The sequence below is a fragment of the Lepus europaeus genome, chromosome 12, assembly GCF_033115175.1.
Source record: "Lepus europaeus isolate LE1 chromosome 12, mLepTim1.pri, whole genome shotgun sequence".
In the NCBI taxonomy this organism is placed as follows: Eukaryota; Metazoa; Chordata; class Mammalia; order Lagomorpha; family Leporidae; genus Lepus; species Lepus europaeus.
Window position 1 is genome coordinate 33,841,984 of NC_084838.1, and position 26,693 is coordinate 33,868,676.

Genomic DNA, 26,693 nt, shown 5'->3' on the forward strand with positions numbered 1-26,693 from the left:
GTTCACCCTCCAGATGGCTGCCATGGCTGGCGCACTGTGCCGATCTCAAACCAGGAGCCAGGTGCTTCCTTCTGGTCTCCCATGTGGGCGCAGGGCCCAAGCACTTGGGCCATCCTCCACTGCCTTCCCGGGCCACAGCAGAGAGCTGGACTGGAAGAGTAGCAACCAGGACAGAATCGGACACCCCAACCGGGACTAGAACCTGGAGTGCCGGCGCCGCAGGTGGAGGATTAGCCTAGTGAGCCATGACGCTGGCCATCTCTCTCTGCCTTTCTAACTATCAAACAAACTCTCATCTAATAGAAGGAAGTATCTTTACTTGCTGAAGAAACTCATATTTAAAGCTAGGCATTTTATTTTTTTTAATGAATTTTATGATGTATTTGCCATTTGGCATATCTTTTATATAAGGTCACATTGCTAGACTCAGACTAAAATGTTTAGTAGCTGGTGCAGTACATGCATGTTGGAGGAACATACATGTTGGGAGGTGATTGGAGATGCCTAATTCCTCTTCCTTGTTAGTAAGGAAATGAACTAATGATCTGAAAAGTATGACCAACTTTGTAAGTATATGTCTGTGTATCTATATATGTTGTCTAAACATTACATCATTAGAACCTATAATCTCCATAAGATCTATTAAAAATTTCTATGTAAGCTTTTCTTTAATTTAAAACCTTCCTTTTAGTAAATTTTTGAAAATAATGGTTCCCATCTTTCCTCCCTCATCTGTAGTTACTTGTCTTTATTAAGCTTAAGAACTATAGCGTTTGACACATAAAGGTGTTTCCCCAGGAGAATCTTGTTTCTGTCCACAGCTGACATAAAAAAAATTTAGCAGACTGGTGGTGCCTGATAACAAATCAAGTAAGCAACCTGTCTTTCCCTTCCCATAGCACTTTTTTTTTTTTTTTTTGAAAGGCAGAGTGGACAGTGAGAGAGAGAGAGACAGAGAGAAAGGTCTTCCTTTTGCCATTGGTTAACCCTCCAATGGCCGCCACGGCTGATGCGCTGTGGCCAGCGCACCGTGCTGATCCGAAGGCAGGAGCCAGGTGCTTCTCCTGGTCTCCCATGCGGGTGCAGAGCCCAAGGACTTGGGCCATCCTCCACTGCACTCCCGGGCCACAGCAGAGAGCTGGCCTGGAAGAGGGGCAACCTGGACAGAATCCGGCGCCCCGACCAGGACTAGAACCTGGTGTGCCGGTGCTGCAAGGTGGAGGATTAGCCTATTGAGCCACGGCGCCGGCCCCCATAACATATTAAAAGAAATGTTAATAATAGGAAAATACCTTCTTTATACACTGCAGGAATGAGAGAGAATTGGGTCAGAGACAGTTTTCTTGCTTTGGGTCCTCTTAAACATTACTTTTGACTGATTACTAGTCATATCTGTTGCATATTTATTAGATTTTTAAAGTAATAGATGTCTACTGAAATTTAATACAGCCAAATTGATCATAGTATCATTTTGGCATTAAGCAGCATGTAAGTGTTTTTGCCACATAAATATTTCAAAGTGGAATACAATTGAATATAGACTTTAAACATTCATTCTCTGTAAACATATTTTGGTAAGTGATAACTAGCTCTTCAAAAATGGACTTTAATGAGAGGAGGTGAAATTGTGATTACTCCAACAGTTGTAATCATACCCTTCCCCCTACTGACAGTAGAGGAGATCTACCACCCCCAACATGGGTGTCACCCCGAATTCTCATCCTACCCTTGAGCACTCACTAGAGCTCCCTAGCCCCACCCAGCACATGCCTCTGAGTATGCCTCTGAAGCAGTAGACACTCCCCAAAGCCACAGAGCATATTCAAAGATAAAATCCGTCAGTGGAGAAAACCAACAATTATTTCCACAGATGCATAAAAATAAATGAAGAAATATAAGAAACAAGAACAAGGAAGACAACATGACTCCCCCAAAAGAACACAACAACACTTCAATATTAGGATGTGAAGATGAAGAGATTGATGAAGTGCCTGAAAAAGAATTTAAAAGAATGGTTGGCCAGCACCTTGGCTCAATAGGCTAATCCTCCGCCTGTGGCACTGGCACACTGGGTTCTAGTCCCGGTTGAGGCACTGGATTCTGTCCTGGTTGCTCCTCTTCTTGTCCAGCTCTCTGCTGTGGCCCAGGAGTGCAGTGGAGGATGGCCCAAGTCCTTGGGCTCTGCACCCGCATGGGAGACCAGGGGAAGCACCCGGCTCCTGGCTTTGGATCAGCGTAGTGGGCCGGCTGTCTGTCTCTCTCTCTCACTGTCCACTCTGCCTGTCAAAAAAAAAAAAAAAAAAGTCATAGAATTACTCAGAAGTAATGAGAAGCAAACCCATGAGTTAAAGAAATCCCTACATGAAAGGGATGAAAGGGGCAGTTGCTGTGGGGTAGTGCTGTAGTGCTGGCATCCCATGTGGGCACCGGTTCGAGTCCTGGCTGCTCCACTTCCAATCCAGCTCTCTGCTATGGCCTAGGAAAGAAGCAGAAGATGGCCCAAGTCCTTGGGCCCTGTACCCGCGTGGGAGACCTGGTTGAAGCTCCTGGCTCCTGGCTTAATTAATCTTGTAAAAAAAAAGAAAGGAATGAAAAATTCTCCTGTGAGAAATTTTTGAGGAGTAATCAAACTGCTGTATTGGAAATGAAGAAATCAATATCTGATATAAAAAATACAGTGGAAAGCCTTAACAGAGTTGATGAGGCAGAATAAAGAATATCTGAGCTAGAAGACAAATCTTTGGAAATAGTAAGACCAAAAAAAAAAAAAGAAATTTAAAAAATTAAAAACAATGTTAAAAATTTATGGGATAGAGGCCGGAGCTGTGGTGTAGCAGGTTAAAGCAGCTTCCTGCAGTGCTGGCATCCCATATGAGTGCTAGTACAAGAACTGGCTGTTCCACTTCCTATATATCTCTCTGCTATGGCCTGGGAATGCAGTAGAAGATGGCCCAAGTCCTTGGCCCCTGCACAGACATGGGAGACCCAGAAGAAGCTCCTGGCTCCTGGCTTTGGATCGGTGCAGTGCCAGCCGTTGCAACCAATTGAGGAATGAACCAGTGGATGGAAGACTTCTTTCTTTCTGCCTCTCCTTTTCTCTCTGTGTAACTCTGTCTTTTAAATAAATCTTAAAAAGACATGTATGGAATTTTATCAAGTGACCCAGCATACAGGTTAGGAGTTTCTGTAGGTGTGGAAAGAGAATGGATTAGAAGGCCTGTTCAGTGAAATAATAACAGAAATTCCCCTAACTTGGAGAATGGGACGTCCAAGTACAGGAAGCACATAGAACTGCTAATAGACATGACCAGAAAAGCTCTTCACCATGACACATTGTAGTCAAACTTTCAACAGTAAAACATAAAGAAAACATTGAAAGTGTGCACAAGAGAAACATCAGATTACCTTGAGAAGAGCTCCAATTAGACTGATGGCTGATTTCTCATCAGAAACCCTATAGGCAAGGAGAGAATAGATACACATAGTCCAAGTCTTAAAAGAAAAAAATTTCAACTCAGAATACTATACCCTGCAAAGCTCTCAAAATAATGAAGGTGAAATAAAGACCTTCCAAAACAGAAATTGAAAGAATTTGTCACCATTCTTCCAGCCTTAAAAGATGCCTAAGGATGTGCTGCACACAGAAACATAGTCATCTCTAGGAAAGAATATGAAAATCTTCTAGTAAAACTACAAAGGCAATCTAAAGCAAACAATTGGAATATTTACAGAAAAATGGCAGAGCCAAGTTGTTACCTATCAATAGTAACTTTGAATGTAATTGCTTAAATTCTTCAATTAAAAATATAGACTGACTGAGTGGATGAAAAAACAAGACCCTTCTATTTGCTGCTTACAAGAAACACACCTCACCAACAGAGAAACATGCAGACTGAAAGTGAAAGGATGGAAAAAAGTTTCAATGCTAACAGAAAGCTTTTAAAAATTAGCAGGAGTAGCCATCTTAATATTAGGCAAAATAGAATTTAACAAAAAACTATTGAAAAAGACAAGGTAATTATATAATGATTATGGGATCAATTCAACAGGAAGATGTGACTATAATAAATGTATATGCACCCAGAGCCAGGGCACCTGGCTATTTAAAAGCAATGTTTAATGAATCTAAAGGAAGTCAAAGACTCCAATACAACAGTAATGGGGGACTTGAACACCCCACTTTCAGCAATGGACAGTTCAGCTAGACAGAAAATCAAAGAAGAAAAAACAGAGCTAATCTATACTATGGACCAAATTGAATTAATTGATATGTACAGAACATTTCATCTGACAGTTGAAGAAAATACCTTCTTTTCATCAGTGAATGAAACTTTCTCTAGGCTATAAAGCAAATCAGCAGATTCAAACAAATTAAAATCATACCATGTATCTTTTCTGAACACAATGGAATGAAGCTGGAAATTAACAACCTAAGAACTTCTAGAAAGTATGCAAACACATGCAAACTGAACAACACCTCCTGAATAAATGGTGGATCATAGAAGATATCAAAGGGAAATAAAATTTCCTGAAAACAAATGAAGATGACAATACAACATATCAAAGCTTATGGGATACAGTAAAATCAGTGTCAAGAGGGTAGTTTATAGCAATTAGTGCCTACACAAGAAGTTGGAAATGCATCAAAAAATGAGTAGCTATCAATAGCCAAGATGGAGATTGAATCAGTAATGAAGACATTCCTGGCCTGCGCCGCGGCTCAATAGGCTAATCCTCCGCCTGCAGTGCTGGCACACCGGGTTCTAGTCCCGGTCTGGGCGCTGGATTCTGTCCCGGTTGCCCCTCTTCCAGGCCAGCTCTCTGCTATGGCCCGGGAGTGCAGTGGAGGATGGCCCAAATCCTTGGATCCTGCACCCACATGGTAGACCAGGATAAGCTCCTGGCTCCTTGCTTCGGATCAGTGCGATGCACCGGCTGCATCTCTCTCACTGTCCACTCTGCCTGTCAAAAAAAAACAAAAACAAAAACAAAAAAAAAGCTCAGGACTAGATGGGTTCACTGCTGAATTCTACCAGACTTTTAAAGAGAAACTAATTCAAATTCTTCTTATACTATTCAAAACAATTCAGCTGGCACTGTGGCTCACTTGGTTAATCCTGCACCTGTGGTGCCAGCATCCCATGTGGGCGCTGGGTTCTAGTCCTGGTTGCTCCTCTTCCAGTCCAGCTCTCTGCTGTGGCCCAGGAGGGCAGTGGAGGATGGTCCAAGTCCTTGGGCTCCTGAACCCACATTGGAGACCAGGAGGAGGCACCTGGTTCCTGGCTTCAGATCAGCACAGTGCCAGCTTCTTTTGGGGAGTGAACCATCGGAAGGAAGACCTTTCTCCCTTTCTCTCTCTCTCTCTCTCTGTCTATAACTCTACCTGTCAAATAAATAAATTAAAAAAAAAATTGAAAGGGAGGGCATCCTCCTTTACTCTTTCTACAAGGCCATCATCACCGTAATTCCAAAACCATAAAAAAGATACAACAGAGAAAGAGAACTATAGACAATATCCCTGATGAACACAAATGTAAAACTCCTCAGCAAAATTCTAGCTAATCAGATCCGACAACACATCAGAAAGATTATTCACCCAAACCAAGTAGGATTTATTGCTGGTAAGGAGGGGTGGTTAACATATGCAAATCAATAAATGTGATATATCAGAGTAACAAATTGAAGGATAAAAACCATATTGTCTCAATAGAAACGGAGAAAGCATTTGATAAAGTACAAAATCCTTTAATGATAAAAACCTTAATTAAATTGGTATTGAAGGAACATTCCTCAACACAGTCAAGATGCTATGTGACAAACCCACAGCCAGCATCATATTGAATGAGCAAAAGTTGGAAGCATTTCCACTAAGATCCAGAACCAGACAGGATGTCCACTTTCACCATTGCTATTTAATATAGTCCTGGAAACTTTAGCCCAATCCATTAGGCAAGAAAAAGAAATCAAAGGGATACAAATTGGAAAGGAGAAAGTCAAATTATCCCTGTTTGCAAATAACATGATCCTATACATAGAGGAACCAAAAGAATCCACTAAGAGACTGTTGGAATTTGTAAGATAGTTTGGTAAAGTTGCAGGATATAAAGTCAGCACACAGAAATCAATAACCTTTGTATATTCAGATGATGCTGTGGCTGAGAAGGAACTTGTAAGATCAGTCCCATTCACAGTAGCTAAAAAACAAAAAATAAATTCCTTAGAATAAATTTACCAAGAATGTGAAAGATCTCTACAGTTAAGAATTATAAAATATTAAAGAAACAAATAGAGGAAAACACACAAAAAAGAAAAATATTCCATGTTTGTGGATTGCAAGAATTAATATCAAAATGCCCATACTGAAAGCAATTTACAGATTCAGTGTGATCCCAGTCAAAGTACCTATGACATTCTTCTCAGATAAAGAAAAAATTGATGCTAAAATTTATATGAAAACAGAAGAGACCTGAATAGTTAGAGCAGTCTTAGATAAATAGTCAAAACAGCTTGGTACTGGCACAGAAATAGACATGTAGACCAGTGGAACAGAATAGAATCCTGAGAAGTCAATTCTCACACATCTACAACCAGCTAATCTTTAACAAAGGAGGTGAAATGAATCCCTGCAGAAAGGACAGTCTCTTCAACGAATTATGCTGGTGAAACTGGATCAACATGCAGAAATGTTAAACAAGACTCCTACCTTATACTCCATACAAAAATCAACTGAAAATGTATCTAAATCTATGACCTTATACCATCAAATTATTAGAGGAGAGTATTGGGAAAGCTCTGTTAAACTTAGTGTAAGAAGCCAATCCCAAGAAAGACAAATATGGTATGTTTTCCCTGATCTGTGGTAACTAATGGAGTACAAAAATACAGTGTGTTATTATTTTCAGTGCAATCTGCATAAAATTATTCCTATGCATAAGCTGTTGAGAGGAAATGACTTAAAGTCTTAATGAACTTAATTGTTATCTTGTAACCACACAGGAAAGATGTCAATGTTACATTGTCATTGGTTCTATTAAATTGAAAGAAATTATAAAGCACCAATTGATTAACAAAAACAAAAACTTGTATATGGGTGGTCATTTTCCCATTGAGCTATAGTTTACAGCCATTGTCTATATTCCCACTAAGCTAGGATCTTTTTGCTTTTTTTTTTTTTTTTAAAGATTTTATTTATTTGAAAGAGTTATGGAGTGAGGAAGAGACAAGAGAGAGGACTTCCATCCACTGGTTCACTCCCCAGATGGTTGCGATGGCCGGAGCTGAGGTGATCCAAAGTCAGGAGCCAGGAACTTCTTCTGGGTCTCACATATGGGTGTAGGGGACCAAGCACTTGGGCCATCTTCTACTGCTTTCCCAGGCCATAGCAGAGAGCTGGATCGGAAGAGGAGCAGCCAGGACTAGAACTGGCACCTATATGGGATGCCGGCACTTCAGGACAGGGCTTTAACCTGCTGTGCCACAGCGCCAGCCCCTCTTTGCTTTTTACTCATTAAACTTCTTTCAGTGAAGTATTAAGTCTTTTCATTGTAATGTAAATTTGAAAAACATTGTCTCAAAAACTTAAAAAAGAGAGAAAAAAATGTACTGGCACAGAAATAGACATGTAGACCAGTGGAATAGAATAGAATCCTTAGAAGTCAATTCAGGCCAGCGCTGCGGCTTAATAGGCTAATCCTCCGCCTGTGGCACTGGCATACCATGTTCTAGTCCCGGTCAGGATGCCGGATTCTGTCCTGGTTGCCCCTCTTCCAGGCCAGTTCTCTGCTGTGGCCTGGGAATGCAGTGGAGGCTGGCCCAAGTCCTTGGGCCCTGCACCCGCATGGGAGACCAGGAGAAGCACCTGGCTCCTGCCTTCAGATCAGCGTGATGCGCTGGCTGCAACACGCCTGCTGTAGCGGCCATTGGAGGGTGAACCAACGGCAAAAGGAAGACCTTTCTCTGTCTTTCTCTCTCTCACTGTCCACTCTGCCTGTCCAAAAAAAAAAAAAAAAAAAAAAAAGTCAATTCACACATCTACAACCAGGAAGGAGGGAGGGAGGGAGGGAGGAAAGGAATATCATTTAGACGTGTATCTATAAATCATATTGAATCTGTTAAAAATTAAAACAAAATGGAATCAAATGAAAGATTTTTTAAAATTGGCTTCCTTTTATCACGTAACTAAAGACCACTATCATCCTTATTTTAGCATTTATCACTTTTTTCTCCCTTTATTAGCACCAGTAGTTTGATAGATCCTTGAGGCACACTTTATGTTTCTTTGTCCGTAGTACCTAGTAGACACTCTCGGTACTGTTATTTAATGATTTGACATTGATAATAACCAACATTATTGCTCTATGACAGTGTTTTCCTGTTTCTTTCTTGAGTTCTACACACATCTCTGAAATCTTGCTATTCCAGTGTAATTGGGTTCCACAGTTGTGAAGAGTGATCATATTCTTATGAGGGAAAGATCTGTTATTTAGATATTGATAGTGTAGAGAAGAAAAGCTTTGTTTTCTCGCGCATCTCTAGGTTTATAGCTGACACTGCTGTAACAAAAGACAGAGTAACAAGAGCAATGCCCATGCAAATTTATTGAAGAGAAGTTTTATGTGATGGGGGAGCCTTTAACAAGGAAAATCATGGTTTTTGTATTTGATGAAGAGTGGACAGTTGTGTTCAGGTATGATTGGACAGAAGGAGGTATGATCTAATGGTAATAAAATGGGGGAACTTAGCAGCACCTCTCCTTTGGATTCTTCTTGGTGTCCCTGTAATTTCAGAAATAAGGATATGCTTTTCTTCTGGGATTGGGGAGGATGTTTCTCTCCTAAAGGGTCTTAATAATGTACCTCAAAAGAAATTTAGAGAAATTTTTCAAAAAGGTTTATCTTACTTAAAAGACAGTGCCAGAATGGGGGAGAGAGAGAAGGGAAGGGAGGGAAGGAGAGAAAGAGACAGACAGACAGACAGAAAGAAGGTCTTCTGTTTGCTGGTTCACTTACCAAATGGCTGCAATGGCAAGGGTTGCGCCAAGCTGAAACTAGGAGTCAGGAACTCTGTTCAAGTCTCTGGTGGGTGATAGGCCTAATGGCTTACTCAAAAGGAACAGGGTGGAAGAAAGCAGAGAAACCTTGGCTTCTGCTATTTTCTGAAATGCCAGTATGCTTTCTTTTGGGATAATATGTCCTGAACCCCATCAGTGACTAATGAGGGAAGAAGTCTAATCATGCCAGTTACTATTTGAGGTGTTGAAAATAATGAAATTAGTTACGTAAGTCAGTTATTTAGAGATTTGCAATCATTTAGCTTTTAGGACGTATGTATTTTATTGTAGTCATACTTGGTAGTTATTTATTGGCTATGGTAGCTTGAACCTAAGACTTAGTGTTTGTCTTAGGGTTTTTCTAAGACTAGATCTATAAAATGTTTTCTTTTGTTTTTTAAAGCTAGGTTCATTTATATGGCAGTATCAGTATGCCTCTCTACCATATAGATTGAGTTGTTGGTGAATTACAAAATTTCTGAGTCTTCACTGTTGTTGTGAGTACTAAAGTGTTTATAAAATGAGTAAGCAAAGGAATAATCCTTAGTACTGTAACCAGAACCTGGCATTAGTTGTCACCCCGTAAAAAGCAATGATTCAGGCCCGTGCTGCAGCTCAATAGGCTAATCCTCTGCCTGAGGCACCAGCACTCCGGGTTCTAGTCCCGGTTGGGGCGCCGGGTTCTAGTCCTGGTTGCTCCTCTTCCAGTCCAGCTCTCTGCTGTGGTCCAGGAGTGCAGTGGAGGATGGCCCAAGTGCTTGGGCCCTGCACCCTCATGGAAGACCAGGAGAAGCACCTGGCTCCTGGCTTTGGATCAGCGCGGTGCGCCAGCTGCAGCGCAGCAGCCATTGGAGGGTGAACCGACAGCAAAGGAAGACCTTTCTCTCTGTCTCTCTCACTGTCCACTCTGCCTGTCAAAAAAAAAAAAAAAAGAGAAAAAGCAATGATTCAGTGATTGAAATTCCATACATAATGTCTGTTTTGAACAAAAAACCCAGACATAAAATGTGTAAAAGGTGGCACCTACAAATAAAATACAGTAAATATTACCCTTTAAAATAAGTAAATATTTTTTACTTTAGTTTAAAATTATATCTTTATTTTGCAGATTGCAGGCTAAGTTTTTTTTATATAAACTTGAATTTTGGATATTAGATACATTAAAGTAGAAGCAAAAACATTCTTAGTGCTTTTAAATATAATAACTTCTCACTTAGTGAGTGCATTGTTATCACCAGTAAGTGAAAATGGCAGAAGGACTTTTGGTTTATAATTTGCGAAAGTCTTGAATTTTTCATCATTTTGTTCTAGTGTTAATGTGATAGCAAACTTATCTTTGATTTTATATTAATACTTTCTTTTTTATTTTATATTTATCTTTCAAAACTGATTGGCTCCTAGCAAATTTTTTCTTGAGTTGTATAAAGTTGAATGTATTAATTTAAAAAGATGAGTAAATTCTCAGTTTTAGTTGTGTAAAAGCAATTTGTTTTATAGATTTTAAAGTATGGAAATTTTATTTGATTACTTTCTGGACTTGAGAAGTTAACATTTTTCCTATTTCATTCAGCTGGTAATGGGTTAAAATAGATAATAAAATCAATTGATGAGTGATTTTCTAAGTAATGGTGAATCAACTTTATTCTTTTTTTTCTGGACTTTCTGCTTTCTCTTTTGTGGGAACATTTATTAATTTTTACTTCTTCAATTCCAGGTAACTTGGGTTTTTACTCCTGTAACAACTGAAATAACAAGTCTTGATACAGAGAATATAGATGAAATTTTAAGTAAGTACCTTCATATTTTTAGGATACTTCTTTCTCTATAAAAGTACCATAAAACATGTTACCTAGGATAGTTGGAGAGCTAGCGTTGGAGCACTTTTAGTTTTGATGTTTAATGAGATTTCTTATAATGTGTTAAGCCTTCTGTGTTACAAATAAGTTAATACTTTTAGATTTTTGTCATTTTTGCCTTCATACAGATGCCATTCCTAACAGTTCATAAATCATTTTGCTGAAGTCTGACAGTTCATACTTTGCAGTGTTAAATGTTAATGACCTTAGGAACCAGCTGTAAATCTTTTCTTTTTCTTTTTTAAATTAAATCACCTGCTTTGATCTCTTATTGCCATTGATCCAATTAACGTCAGTAAAGTTTTTGTTTACTGAATGCTTTGCTGACAGTGTAAATACAGATATAATTGACTTGGGTGAAACTATTTCTTGCTTTTAAAAGTAGTAAAGAGAAAATGAAGATGTGGTTGACAGAATATCACAACTTAGGAGCTTCAAGAAAATATACCATGTGCATAAATTTTTTTTTTTTTAGAGATACTGCATTTCACCCATTTGTTTGTACATAACAAAACCACAAGTAATAGAGGTTAAAGGAGTTATAACATTAAATGAGCATCATACATTACTTTGTGATCATGAAACTTTAAGTTCCAAAAATCTGTTCCTGTCTTAAGGAGTTTCTTTAGAACAGTGATTTTTATCAACTTTAGTATGTATCAGAATCACTTAGAGGGTTTATTAATATCTGTACTGCTGGGACTGACTCAACTTCTTATAGAAAGTGCTGGAGTGCCCCCTCCCCCAATTTGCCTAAGTTTCTGGATGATACTGATGCTTCTGGTTCAGGAACCACAGTTTATTAACCACTGCTTTAGGTTAAATAGAGAAGTGCATAAAAAGTGCTTTGAAAGTAAAAATAGAAGAAAGAAATTGAAACTCATATGTCATTCTCATTTTTTTTCATCTCCTACATTTTAGAATCTGTATTTTTTTTTAGTTCTCCTGAGTGCTTTAAGAGTTACAGTTTCTCTAAATGAGATTTATGCAAAACAAACAGTGCTACATCTTTCTCAGGTTTCCTCATCCTGAAATGCAAATGATACTAAGTTAATTTTGTAACAGAGAATAACTGTTCAGTGGATAGGAACCAGAAAAGGTGCAACTTGTACAACACCGTCAGTTGTAGGCTACTTATTTTAAGAGGTGGGATATCTGAGGTTTAGAAATAACTTAGTCTCTTCTGTGAAACAGAATTTTACTTGGAGAACTAATCCTCAGTTATTCACAAATATGGAAGATCACAAAATGAATTATTAAAATCCAGATCATTACCTTTCACTTTTTGTGAGAGTAGACTAGTAGCTTACTTGCATGAGTTAACCTTGATTTCCCTTTTACTTTATGTTCGTTTAATATACAGTGAAGATATCAAGATAGAGGATATAGAGAAAAAGGACAGAGGCTTCCAATGTTGTATAAACTGTCCATGAAACTATGTAAGGGTTTCTGAGTGAAAGGTAACTTATTTGTTATTGTGTATGTTTAGTAGGACCTTATAATAGGAAATAATCATGATGAAAACACTATCTTTAATTAATTTCAAAATTATGTAGACACAAATAACTTAGCTCGTTTGATTTTGTTTTCCAATTTCAGACAATGCTGATGTTGCTTTAGTAAATTTTTATGCTGATTGGTAAGTAATCTTCATATTTTTTGGATTTGGTCTTTTTTGGGGGTATCCCTTAAATTTTTATTTCTCTTAACTTGCTAGTGGTGAATGGTAAATAGGGAAGCCTTTTCCTATAAAAAGACAATATTCTATACACAAAAGCACTTAAGGTTTATGCACAAACAAGGCAGCTTAATTTAGTTAAGATGTCTGTTTTAAGGGGAAAATATAACTGATTACATCACCCACATCTTAAAATAAAAATTGGTAACATAAAACCTCAAATACACTGGGAATAAAAAATGCATATTGTGATTTGTCTGGATTGCAGAAGGAGAGCAGTGTTGGAGGGCAGGACTTGGGATAGCATTTTTTTTTTTTTTTACAAACCCTTGTGTCGAGGGCTGACTTTCAATAGATCGCAGCGAGGGAGCTGCTCTGCTACGTACGAAACCCCGACCCAGAAGCAGGTCGTCTACGAATGGTTTAGCGCCAGGTTCCCCACGAACGTGCAGTGCGTGACGGGCGAGAGGGCGGCCCCCTTTCCGGCCGCGCCCCGTTTCCCGGGACGAAGGGCTCTCCGCACCGGGGATAGCATGTTTAAGAAGGAAAAACGATATAGACAATGTTTTAATTCACACAGTCTACCACTTCTTTTTTTATATTTTTACATTTATTTATTTATTTTTTTTACAGGCAGAGTGGACAGTGAGAGAGAGAGAGACAGAGAGAAAGGTCTTCCTTTGTCGTTGGTTCACCCCACAATGGCTGCCGCGGATGGCGCACTGCGGCCGGCGCACCACGCTGATCCGATGGCAGGAGCCAGGTGCTTCTCCTGGTCTCCCATGCGGTGCAGGGCCCAAGTACTTGGGCCATCCTCCACTGCACTCCCTGGCCGCAGCAGAGAGCTGGCCTGGAAGAGGGGCAACCGGGACAGAATCTAGAACCCGGTGTGCCGGCGCTGCAAGGCGGAGGATTAGCCTGTTGAGCCGCGGCGCCGGCCTATTTATTTATTTTTTTGACAGGCGGAGTGGACAGTGAGAGAGAGACAGGTCTTCCTTTGCCATTGGTTCATCCTCCAATGGCCGCCGCGGCCGGCGCGCTGCGGCCGGTGCACTGCGCTGATCCGAAGGCAGGAGCCAGGTGCTTCTCCTGGTCTCCCATGGGGTGCAGGGCCCAAGGACTTGGGCCATCCTCCACTGCACTCCCTGGCCACAGCAGAGAGCTGGCCTGGAAGAGGGGCAACTGGGACAGAATCCGGTGCCCTGACCGGGACTAGAACCCGGTGTGCCAGCGCTGCAAGGCAGAGGATTAGCCTTTTGAGCCGTGACGCCGGCCATTCTACCACTTCTTACAAGAGATCCTCACTCCTTCCTCTGAATCAGATTCTGTGTTCTGTTTATGTAATACTCCATGTGCCACTTTCCTTTTTTTTTTCTGCCATATTGTTTTTTCTTACATGTATGCCCTAGCAAATAAACTTTGATGGCAGAGATAATGTCTTAATATTTCCAGCATCTAGAACAAAGACATAATAAGTAATAGGTGTTAAAGAATATGGAATAGGCCGGCGCCATGGCTCACTAGGCTAATCCTCCGCCTGTGGTGCCTGCACCCCGGGTTCTAGTCCTGGTTGGGGCGCCGGATTCTGACCCGGTCGCTCCTCTTCCTGTCCAGCTCTCTGCTGTGGCCCGGGAGTGTAGTGGAAGATGGCTCAAGTCCTTGGACCCTGCACCCACATGGGAGACCAGGAGGAAGCACCTGGCTCCTGGCTTCGGATCAGCGCGGTATGCCGGCTGCAATGTGCCGGCCATAGCAGCCATTTGGAGGGTGAACCAACGGAAAAAGGAAGACCTTTCTCTCTGTCTCTCTCACTGTCCACTCTGCCTTTAAAAAAAAAAAAAAAATCTTAAAGAATATGGAATAGAGGTAGAAAGATTTAGCTGGAGAGAAGTACTAAACATTGGCATAATGTTTATTCCTAAAAAATCTGTATCTTACTTAATCCTTTAAGGCTTGTTACTTGCTAGCTGCTGCTACCCTGTTTTGGGCTGTGGTCCTGGAATTACCTAGATTCTGGGAACAGTTTCCTCATTTATTTTCTGTGTCTCCAGTCTCAGTTATCTCCATTCTCTTCTCCACAGTATAAGCCAGAGTTCTGTCCCACAGTGAATATTAGATTGCTTTACCCCTCTTCTTAAAACCTTTAAATGGTTCTCTGTTACCTTCAGGTTGAGTTATAAATCCCTTTGGTTTAGAAGGCTGCTTATGATTTGTTCCCTTTGAACCTCTGCAGCTATCTCTTTTGCCTCTTTATATTCCCACATTCTGCTTGTTACACTGAATCTCTTTCAATTCCTGTAAAATTCTGTATTCTTCCATGTGCCACTTCCCTTTTTTTTTCCCTGCCATATTGTTTTATCTTTTACATGTATTTCCTGTATTCTTCCACCCCCGGACTTTTAGTTACAGTGTTTCTCCTGCCTGCACATTCTTTGTCCATTCCCACATCTTAGTTAAGTCCTAATAATCATCTTTCAAATTTTAGATTAGATGTCATTTTCTTCAGGTTCTCTTCCTAGATCAATATGTTTACCCCTATTCTCAGTAAAATTAGGAGCCCTTCTTGCAGTGTTTTCTCTGCTACCTCATACTTACTTAATCATAGGGCTATAATCTAGTTGGTGGCTCCCTACTTTATTATTCACTTCATGGAAACAGCATAGCTATAGTTTTGAAACATTAATTCTCTGTAACGTACTGAATGAATGTAGCTATTTATGGTATGCATGGTTCAAAACTTCAGTAAAGGTTGAAAATATACAGAGAATATACCATTTATAAAATATGTACTAAAGATAGCATTTTCCAAAGTAAATTAGCATGGCCCAGATGTAATAGTGGCCACAAGTGTGATAGAATATTATCTAGTCCAGTGCACTTTAAAAATAAGAAAACTTAGATCCAAAGGAGTAGAATACTTTCCAAAGAGTATGCCTGAGTAGATTGTAACAAAGAATTAGATTGCAGTTTCTTGACTAAGGCATTTTGTGTTATAAGAAAGAGAAACAAAATATACTGCTGACTTTCTTGTAGCAACAGAATTGGAAATGTGGACTAATTTCAGTTATTTGGGAAAACATATGCCTAAAGAATACCTTGAGTTGTCCATGAATTTTTAAGTACTCTTTTATTCAACTGAAAAAACTTGATAAAATGGCAATAGGACATAGATTTAGACTGTATGGCCTCAAAGTCTAGACTTTGAGTTTTTCTGAACTTAATGATTTATGGATGTAGCACAATTTAAGAATTGTCTAAAAAGAGCTGCCTTAAAATATTGCCATGCTGCAGACAGTAATAAACCATAGGTAGTGCTTATTAACGCTGTCATGTGCCAGACTCTTTATATATATATTGTTTTTAATGCTCAGAACTGCCCTGCAGGTAGGTATTATAATTTCCATTTTAGGTTGAGGAAGTTGAGTCTCAGAAAGGTCATATGGCTAGTAAGTGGTAGAACTGGGATTTAAATTCAAGTATGTCTAACTCCAAAGCTTATTTTCCCCCCTACTATGTCATATTAGTAAGTGCCACCAAAGAGCCCCTGTAAGGCCTTTTTTCTTTTTCTCTTTCTTTCTTTTTATTTTTATTTTTTTTTACCTATTTGGTTGATTTATTACATATTGTTGTAAGTACTAGATTACAGATTGGGTTCAGATGACCCTAAATCCCTTTTATTAGACCCATTGCTTTTGTGATGTTATTTTCATAAATATCACTTTCCCATGTATATGCATACATGTATATGAAGGTACAGTAATACTGGAATTGAATTTTTGTTTCATAGAAAATCAATTTACCTTTGGATATTAAAGCTACTTTAAACAGGGACTTGTGCTTTTTCTTCCTGGGCAGCAAACTGGGCAATCCAGAGAGAAGGCACCTTTGATATGCACTTTACCTTGATCTTGGTCCAGAAGCCCACCCACTAAGACTTTAGTAGGCACTTTCCACATTTTTCATAGACTGTTAATAGACTCATTGCTTCTCCCTGTCCCCAAGTAACTGTTTTCAGCAAATCGTAAGAATCCACAAACCTGGGGTCCTAGCCTCTCCAGTTCCTTCGTTCTATCAATTTATTCATTTAACAGACATCTATTGAATGCTTATTAGAATACATAGTCAAATAAGACATGGTCCATGATGTCCACAGACCCCATCCACCTATCCCAGATGGGAGAGATTTAAGAATGCTAAAAGAGGAAAGAGCCACTTGAAAGCCACAGAAGATACAGATTTTTGTCTCCTTGCTATATTCTAGGACATCTCCTTAGGAGGTCAGGTGAGTGGGCCAGAAGAGATGTATACAAGAAGAAATAGGGAGGAAGTATAACAATTGCATCCTTTCACAGATTTTTATTTTTGTTGGATGATAGCTAGTGTGTATGATCCAATCATATGTTGATTAAAGAGTTCATAGGCTTTATATAAGTAAATTTCTTGTTAGAAAGTGCTCTGGAAGGAATAGTAGTAATTCTAATTATTTTGTTTGTTAACATCCCCTCAGTACCTTTTCCTACCTGGAAAAATTGGATACAACATCTATTCTAACCTAGCTGGTTATATGTTGATTCTGATCTATCTTCTCTTCTTATCAGGTTCCTTTAATAGTTTATAGCATGTATTTATGAATAGTTGGCCTAATTAAGGGACAGCAAAATTAGAAGTAATAAGTTTTGGCAATATTTTGAGGTTTATGTCCTGTTTTAAAAGTAAATAATGATGATGAATAAAAGGAAATATGGACAGAGAATTTTATTTAGGAAGTTAAAATATTTGCTTCTGGACTTGGTATAATTAGTATGTTTGCAGATTTAGAGGCCTATTTTAATAAGGGACAGATTTTGAGGGGTAACAGTATATTATATACTATATATGCTTTTAATGCAATTTATTTCATGTGCTAATTTGTCTCAGATTTGAACTGGTCAGGTCGATCTGTCTAATATTTGCAGTAAACTTAAAAGATTTTTATACAGTAGTTTACAGAGATACTCCTAGAGAAAGCTGATTTATTTTGTAAGTGTTCAAACTTCAATAATTGTAAATCCTAGGAGTACATCTTAGAGGGCATATTTCAGATTTGTTTCATGGTTTCTGCAAGATACTTACTTAGCTATGTGCTCCATAATATTGGCAGTTCTCATAAGGTGGAATAAAAACCCCACAATCCTTTCAATTGTTTATATAGTTTTTGAATTTTGAATATGTCTGCATTGCATGACAATAAGGATTGATGATTACATTTTGTGATTCTCTCTCAAAGACAATGTTTATTGTGTGTCTATTAAATATCAATGGGTAGTAACTGATAAGTAATCTTATTACTTCTGCCTTTCACTTTTAATTGGTTTCTTTGTGCATAGGTGTCGTTTCAGCCAGATGTTACATCCAATTTTTGAAGAAGCTTCTGATGTCATTAAGGAAGAATATCCAAATGAAAATCAAGTCGTGTTTGCCAGAGTTGATTGTGATCAGCACTGTAAGTACCTCAACAGGAAGTCTGGAAGAAACTGTCCCTTCCATACCTCCCTGCTACCCCTTATACCACATATTTTTCCTTTCTTTTTTCTTTTCCTTTTTCTTTTTCTATTTGACAGGTAGTTATAGACACTGAGAGAGAGAGACAGAGAGAAAGGTCCTCCCTCTGTTGGTTCACCCCCTAAATGGCCGCTACAGCCAGCACTGTGCCCATTCGAAGCCAAGAGGAGCCAGGTGCTTCTTCCTGGTCTCCCATGCAGGTGCAGGGGCCCAAGCACCTGGGCCATCCTCCACTGCCTTCCCAGGGCACAGCAGAGAGCTGGACTGGAAGAGGAGCAACTGGGACTAGAACTGGTGCCCATATGGGATGCCGGCACTGCAGGTGGAGGATTAACCAAGTGAACCACGGTGCTGGCCCCTATTTTTCCTTTCTTGTGGAGAACAAACCCAAAAGGTCCCAGAATTTTGATTAAATTAGAATTTGATCATCATGTACTTATAATAATACTTTCCATTTTGCCTGTGTTAATTGTTTTTTATTTTTTACATTAAAATATAGTAGATGAAGTATGTAGGTGATAAATTATAACTTTTTTTCTGAAACCAAGTACCAAAATCAATAAATGAAATAAAGGTTTAGAAGGAAAAATGGATTTCTGTTTGTTTTGAAATCATGCAAAGATAAACTCTGTAGTTATTTCAAATATGTCTCAGATTTGTCTCTGTTGTTCCAATGATTCTGCTAAGATTGGTCTTTTAAACTCTTTGACATCGCCCCATGCCAGCAGAGAGTATCTCGTCACCCCATGTCAGCAGAAAGTAGCTCTAAAGACAGATCATCGTCCCTCTACCCCTTCTGGACTTTTGAGACTAATGTAATCCCATACAACTCTTGATTTATGAAAAACAAGAAGGGGGAATGTTAGTAAAATGGCGCAGTCCTATCTATGGCATGATCTACGCTCCAGACACCATCCTAGGCTCTAGTCTGGCCGCCATTGCTGGAAGCCAGGTGACCACATGGCCCAACCACCTGTGTCAGCTCCACCCCCATCCTAATGGGATTCCCTGCTCCTACTTCCCTGCCCGCCCTCCAGCCAAGTTTTAAGAGGACCTGTTCCTGAATACGTGCGCTCTCTCAGGATCTCTCTCTCTCCCCTCTTCCTTCTCCCCCTCCCTCTCTCTCTCCCCCTCCCTGTCTCTTCTTCCTCTCCCCTCTCCTCTCTTCCCTCTCCTTCTCCGTCTCCCTCTCCCTCCCTTCCTCCCTCCCGCTCTCCCTCTCTCAATCACTCTCTCTCTCTCTTCCTTTCTCTTTCTCTCTTGATCTCTCTTACGCTCTCCTTCTCCCTCTTTTCCTTCTTCACCCCTTCCCTGTGATCTGTCAGGTTTCCCAACCAATAAACCCTTTCCCTTAAAAAAAGAAAAAAAACTGTCTTTGAGGTACAATTAACTCTAGTATTAAGAAATTTGGGTTAGACTCTCTTAAAATCCAGTCTTTTGCATATTGCTTGCCCCAGTGGAGTACTCTCTATAAAACCCTCATGCTCTTTTCATACATGACAGGTTTCTCTTAACTGAGCTAGTGAGCTATTAATGGTATTTGCTCCTGAGGGCTCCCATTATTCTTGAACTTTCTTCTCTCATAGTACCAAAATCATTGTATTTGGTAGTTCTGGTTAATTGTGTCTTAGTTGTCTTATCAGCTGTGTTGTCAGCTCTTTAAGGCAGGAATTTGTTTGCTTTTTATGCTTCCTTTTAAGTGGAGACCAAGCCACTCATTAATCTCTATATCTGAAGCATCTGACAGTTTCTGGGAGACAGACACTACTCATTAAAAGCTTATTACATTGAGTTACTGGTAAGCTTGCCTGAAAACAAAACTGTCTTCCATTCTGCAAATTTCTTGTCCTTTCCACTTAACCTATCCATTAGAATTTGGGTGTGTGTACACTCTAACATTGCATTTATTTGATAAGAAAATGAAAATAAAGTCACTTAACTAATGTTAACTAGCTTAATGTCTAATCAGGCTGGAATTAGAATCCTATCCTCCTGACCTAAAGCTTTCACAGAGCTATTTGCTGCTTTTCTGTTCAGTTAAGCAAACATTTTGAGAATTTACTTGGATAGCTTTGTGCTAGGCAGAAACGCATTTTTGTTTCTTTTTTTTTTTTATTTGTAAAATTTATTTTATTTATTTAAAAGCTAGAGAGAGAGAGAGAGAAATAGAAATCTCTTATGCTGGTTCACTCCCCAGATGCCTCCAACACCTGGGGCAGGGCCAAGCCAAAGCCAGGAATTTGGAAGCCTGGTTCTCCCATGTGGGTAGCAGGGAGCCATCAGGCAGACTCCCAGGGTGTACATTAGTAGGAAACTTGGAATTGGGAATGGAGCCAGAACTTGAACCCAGGCACTGTTATGAGATGCGGGTGTCCCAAGTGGTATTCTAACAGCTGCCTCCAGAAAAGCGTCTTCTAACAGCAAATCACTTCAAAATCTTATAAGCCATATCCCATATTTCTGTCCGCTAAGATTCATACCTAGATAGGATGAAGAGAGCAATAAAAGGTTGTCAATACAAGCACAGATGACATTTCCACACTGTTTTCTGGCTCTTTCCTCCTGCTTTTCACTGGCAGAGAACATGACGTTTTTGATGTGGGCTCTCATTTCATATCTTCCTGTTCTTTATGTATTTAATTAGATGTTACAGTGCACATAAGAGTCTTTCTTTCACTGAATTTGAGCCATAAAATCTGAAATTATACTCTCAAGCTTATAGTCATTGAGAAGAAATATTGATATTTGTATTGGTGAATCATAAAGATAATTTATTTTATCTTTTAATTTACTTTTGAAATAAAACTGACATCAGTGCTAGTTAGATTTCTTTTTATGGTAGCAAAATGCCAGTTTCAGAGTTGTTACTAATGAAAGTTATGCCCGAGGTATTGTGTATTCTCTCTAAGTATTTTTTCTTTTCTAGTTAATTCTTTAAAAAGTGACGTTCTGAAATCTTCATTGATGATTTATTCACATTTTTTACATTCTCTTTAGAGATTGTAAGACAGATTATATTTTTATTAGCTTCTTCTGTACTAGTTGAGTTACAGAGCTTTTGAACTGGAAGAATCTTAAGAACTCTGTGTTCTAGGGGCAGTTATTGTAAACAGCAGGTTAAGCTGCCATTTGGGACGCCCACATCTCATATCATAATACCTGGGTTTGAGTCCTGCTCTGTTTCCCATCCAGCTTCATGCTAATGTGCACTCTGGAGGCAGCAGATGATAGCTCAACTGTTGGGGGCATCTGTAACCCATATGGGAAACTCGGCTGGCGCCGTGGCTTAACAGGCTAATCCTCCGCCTTGTGGCGCCGGCACACCAGGTTCTAGTCCCGGTTGGGGCGCCAGATTCTATCCCGGTTGCCCCTCTTCCAGGCCAGCTCTCTGCTGTGGCCCGGGAAGGCAGTGGAGGATGGCCCAAGTGCTTGGGCCCTGCACCCGCATGGGAGACCAGGAGAAGCACCTGGCTCCTGGCTTCGGATCAGCGAGATGCGCCGGCCGCGGCGGCCATTGGAGGGTGAACCAATGGCAAAAAGGAAGACCTTTTTCTCTGTCTCTCTCACTATCCACTCTGCCTGTCCAAAAAAAAAAAAAAAAAAAAAAAACCATATGTGAGACCGAATGGAATTCCATATTCTGACTTTGGCCTGGTCCAGCCCTGGCTGTTGTCAGCATTTGGAGAGTAAACCAGCACATAGAAGATTTCTCTGTTTCTGTCTCTGTGTCTCTTCTCTATTGTTCTGCCTTTCATATAAATAAAAATTAATTTTAAAAGTTTTTTTGAAAGAATTATATGTTCAAAGTGAAATGCCTATTAGGTAAATTGTTTTTAAGATTTGGATTTTTTAAAAAGAGATTTGTGAAAGTGTGATTTACATATAAATTGTACAAGTTTAAATGATACAAATAGGGGCCAGCACTGTGGCCTATTAGGTTAAGCCTCAACCTGCAGCACAGGGATCCTTTATGGGCACTGGTTCAATTCCCGGCTGCTCCACTTCTAATCGCTTCCTGCAAATAGCCTGGTAAAGCTGTGGATGATGGCCCAAGTACTTGGGCCCCTGAGCGCATATGGGAGACCCAGAAGAAGCTCCTGCATCCTGGCTTTGGATTGGCCCAGCTCTAGCCGTTGCGGCCATTTGGGGAGTGAACCAGCCAGTGGAAGACCCCTTTTCTTATGTCTCTCCCTCTCTGTCTGTAACTCTGCCTCTCAAATGAATAAATCTTTAAAAAAAGAAATAAATGGTCCAATTTTACTTATTGGTACATATATAAAAGCACTACCACACTCAAAATGTTGAACATCTCTCTCATCCCATAAAGTTTTCCTTGTTGCCTTTTTGTTTCTCCCCCCTCTACCCAGTAGTCCTCAGAGCACTGTAGATTAGTTTGCATTTTCTAGAATTTTATATAAGTGGAATCATACAGTATAGTTTCTTTTTTTAATCTGCATCTTTAATTTTTTTGCTCAGCAGAATTATTTTGAGATCGTTCGTGTTGCATGTGTGATTCTTTTTTTTTTTTTTTTTTAATTAGTGGCATTCCACGGTGTGGTTGTCTACTCCAAATTATCTATTCACTTACTTGGGTTCTTTCCAGTTTTCGGGTATTACAGATGAAGCTACTATTAACATTCAGGTCTTTGTACTTATCCTTTCATTTATTTTGGCCAAGTACCTAGATGTAAAATGTCTGAGTCATATGAAGGTATATGTTCATTTGTTTTTAATTTTTATTTTTAATTTTTTTTTGACAGGGTGGACAGTGAGAGAGAGAGAGACAGAGAGCAAGGTCTTCCTTTTGCTGTTGGTTCACCCTCCAGTGGCTGCCGTGGCCGTCGTGCTGTGACCAGCGCGTCGTGCTGTGACCAGCGCATTGCGCTGATCCGAAGCCAGGAGCCAGGTGCTTCTCCTGGTCTCCCATGCGGGTGCAGGACCCAAGCACTTGGGCCACCCTCCACTGCACTCCTGGGCCATAGCAGAGAGCTGGCCTGGAAGAGGGGCAACCGGGACAGAGTCTGGCACCCTGACCAGGACTAGAACCCCGGGGTGCTGGCGCCGCAGGTGGAGGATTAGCCTATTGAGCCGCGGTGCTGGCCATATGTTCATTTTTTTAAGAAATTGTTAAACTATTTTTCAAATTATTTATACTATTTTATTTACTGGTTGTTAGTGTATGACAGTTTCAGTTCCACATGTTTGCTAATAATACTTGGAATTTAATATTTAATATTACATATTCTTGCAGTTTAATTTGTATTTCCTCAATAATTAGTGATGTTGAGAATATTTTTGCATGTTTATGTAATTCATACATGGCTTGGTGAAGTGTCCAGTCAAATCTTACACATTTTATTGGATTTGCCTATTTTCTTGTTGAGGAATTTCTTTATATATTATGAATACAAGTCCTTTTTTGGATTTGCTAATATTTTCTCTGATTCTGTTCCTTTAAAAGTGTCTTGTTCTTCAGATTGTGGTTAGATACATATGGAATTTACCATCTTAACTTTTTTTAAGATTTATTTATTTATTTGAAAGTGAGAGAGAGAGGAGAGGCAGAGAGAGGGAGGGATAGAGAGAGGGAGGTCTTCCATCCAATGGTTCACTCCCAAATTAACCGCAACGGCCGGAGCTGTGCCAATCTGAAGCCAGGAGCTTCTTCGGTTCTCCCATGTGGGTGCAGGGGCCCAGGGACTTGGGCCATCTTCTACTGCTTTCCCAGGCCATAGCAGAGAGCTGGATCTGAAGTGGAGTAGCCGGGGCTCGAACCAGTGCCCATATGGGATGCTGACACTTCAGGCCAAGGCATTAACCCACTGCACCACAGTGCTGGCTCCTTAACTATTTTTAATAGTATAGTTTCAGTAGTGTCAAGTCATTCATATTGCTGTGCAACTAGTCTTGAGAGGTTTTTCATCTAGAGAAAATGAAATGCTATACCCATTAAACAACTTCTCATTTCTCCCTCCCCCAAGCCTCTGGAGAACACCATTATACTTTCTCTTCTTCCTTTGACTACTATATGCAGTCTGTCTTTTTGTCACTGGCTTTTTCCACGTAGTATAATGTCCTCAAAAGTCATCCATGTTATAGCATGTGCTAGAATTTCCTTCTTTTTTTTCTGACACTTTTTGTCACCCTAGAAGAACTGCTGTCAAGTAGTCCCTTATAGGATATCCTGAAAAATGAAACATTTTTTTTAATGTATAAGTATTAAGCTGAATTACTTTTACCCTAACCATAGGGTTGATTATTTAGAATTTCCTTTTTAAAGGGATAGCACTGGCATCCCATATGGGTGCTGGTTCATTCTTTGGCTGCTCTACTTCTATCCAGACCCCTGCTAATGGCCTGGGAAAAGCAGCAGAGGACCACCCAAGTATTTGGACCCCTTCCACCCATGTAAGAGACCCGGATGAAGTTCCTGGTTCCTGACTTTGACCTGACCCAGCAATGGCTATTGCAACCATCTGGGGAGTGAACCAGCAGATAGAATATTTCTGTCTTTGTCTCTCCCCCCTCTCTCTATGTAACTTTCAAAATAAATAAATCTTAAATTTATTATTAAGGCTAAATAATATTCCATGTGTATATACAGTAGTTCTTCCTTATCCTTTGGAGATGCATTCCAAGAAGCTGGTAGGGTGGGGCTGTATCATTGTGGAGAAAGCCATTTGACAGGTCGCTTGAGTTTTTGAGGTCTCGTTTATTGTCCCCCCCCCCCCCCCCCCAGTTTTATGTAGTGCTGTCTTCCTAATGTGTGTGTTATTGGAATATTTTAATAGGAGAGAAGGACTTCTCCAATCTGATTACCCTTTTATGCTAAGATTGTGGGAAAGATCCCAAAGACTGACGACAGAGAACAGACTACACTGCATATTAGGTTTAAAAATATCTGAAAAGTTCCTGTGGAGAGCTAAGGCCCCAGAGTTCTGATTCACAGTGCTCAGAGATCACTGAAGTAGTATGGGAAGCAGAAGGCCAGGTCAGACTGCTGTGCCTGTGAATACCTGCAGGCCCCTGGGGCTGTGGGGACTGGCAGTACCTGGTCCCTACTTCCCTACCCAGTTTGGCTCTTATATTTACCCGGTTACATTTCTGGGGGAAAAATTCCTAAATTTAGGCAACCGTGGGTCATGCTTCTCACAGACATGGTCACCAAGAGTGCGGTGGCCGCCATCTTCCTGGGACCATCCTCAGCTGCTTTGGGTCCTGTGGCACTAAGGGCTCACACCCCTACTGAAGATGGGGGAAATGCCTGACGAGAGGAGGAGCATCACCCTGGAGTGGACAGTTGAGAGGTCTCCCATGGAGACTGTGGGTCCCAGGAGTCCCTGGGCTCATGCATACATGGTGGGGTTCGAGTTGGCAGTTGAAGGCTCCTTCTGCAGTGGATGAGGCAGCTGTCTCCTGGCCTGGCACCCCTTTATCTTTCCTCAGCATCCTTTGCCTCAGATGGGATCTCATGCAAGTGGACCTGGCTCATTCCCTTGGCTGCACAGGACCTGCTGTCCCCAGCAGGACAGGACTGCAGCTCTGCACTGCACTGCTGCTGGGCACTTGCCTCAGAAAGGAGAAAGCGTGTCCACAAATCGTGGGAGGGCTGGCGAGTGCCTGCAGGCCTTTCAGCAGTACTGTAGCTCCATGTGTGGGCTGCCCTAGGAAAAGAAGGCACCTGAAGATTCCTCAGGTGGTTTTAGAAAGCCCTGGGGTTTTATTAACATGGGAGAAGACCGCTGATCACTGCGTGTTGTAAAGCTTCTGCTCATGCCCATTGGACTGCCTTCTTCTTGTTCTTTGTTGTGTGTACCTGTCTACCCTATCTGGGTAGACAGCTGGACATGTTGTGTTGAAAGGTATTTTTTGTTTTTTTTGCTTTTAGTCTATATACAGTTGAGTCCTCATATCCTAATAACTGATTGTGGAATAAACAGTTGAACAGTGAAAAAAAAATACAGTAGTCTTCCCTTATTCTTTGGGGATACATTTCAGTATCCCCCACAGATGCTTGAAACCAGATAGTGTCTGTCTATCTATCTATCTATCTGTCTATCTATCTGTCTATCTACCTTTCTAGCTATACACAAACACATACACACACTCATACCTACAAGTTTTGTGCTATATTTTTCTTACATATCCATACCTATGATAAAGTTTAATTAGGCACATCAAGAAATGAACAATAATAACTAATACAAGAAAATCTTAGCAATATACTATAATAATGTTATTTGAATGTGGTATCTCAAAGTATTCAAAAATGATTTTTAAAATGTATTTTCATTTTGTGTGAAAGGTAGAGAGACAGGGATAGGAACAGGGATCTTCAATTTGCTGGTTCATACTCCAACTGCTGGGAACAGCTGGCACAGGGCCAGGCCAAAGCCAGGAGCCTGCAGCTCAATCTAAGTCTCCCATGTGGCTGACAAGGGCCTAGTTACTCAAGGTATTACCTGTTACCTTCTAGGATGCACTTTAGCAGGAAGTTGGAATTGGAAGTGGAGCCAGGACTTGAACCCAGGCACTGTAATATGTGATGTGGTCATCCCACGCAGCATTT

At 40.3% G+C, this 26,693-nt stretch overlaps 1 protein-coding gene across 1 annotated transcript in view; it reads left to right on the forward strand.

The window, feature by feature from the left end:
- ERP44 (endoplasmic reticulum protein 44) overlaps window positions 1-26,693 on the forward strand; it is a 116,020-nt gene that overhangs the window by 33,649 nt on the left and 55,678 nt on the right. Inside the window, exons 2-4 of the mRNA XM_062207880.1 lie at window positions 10,764-10,836; window positions 12,505-12,544; window positions 17,950-18,065. Coding sequence (XP_062063864.1) covers window positions 10,764-10,836; window positions 12,505-12,544; window positions 17,950-18,065 — 229 coding nt within the window. The remainder of the gene's footprint in view (window positions 1-10,763; window positions 10,837-12,504; window positions 12,545-17,949; window positions 18,066-26,693) is intronic.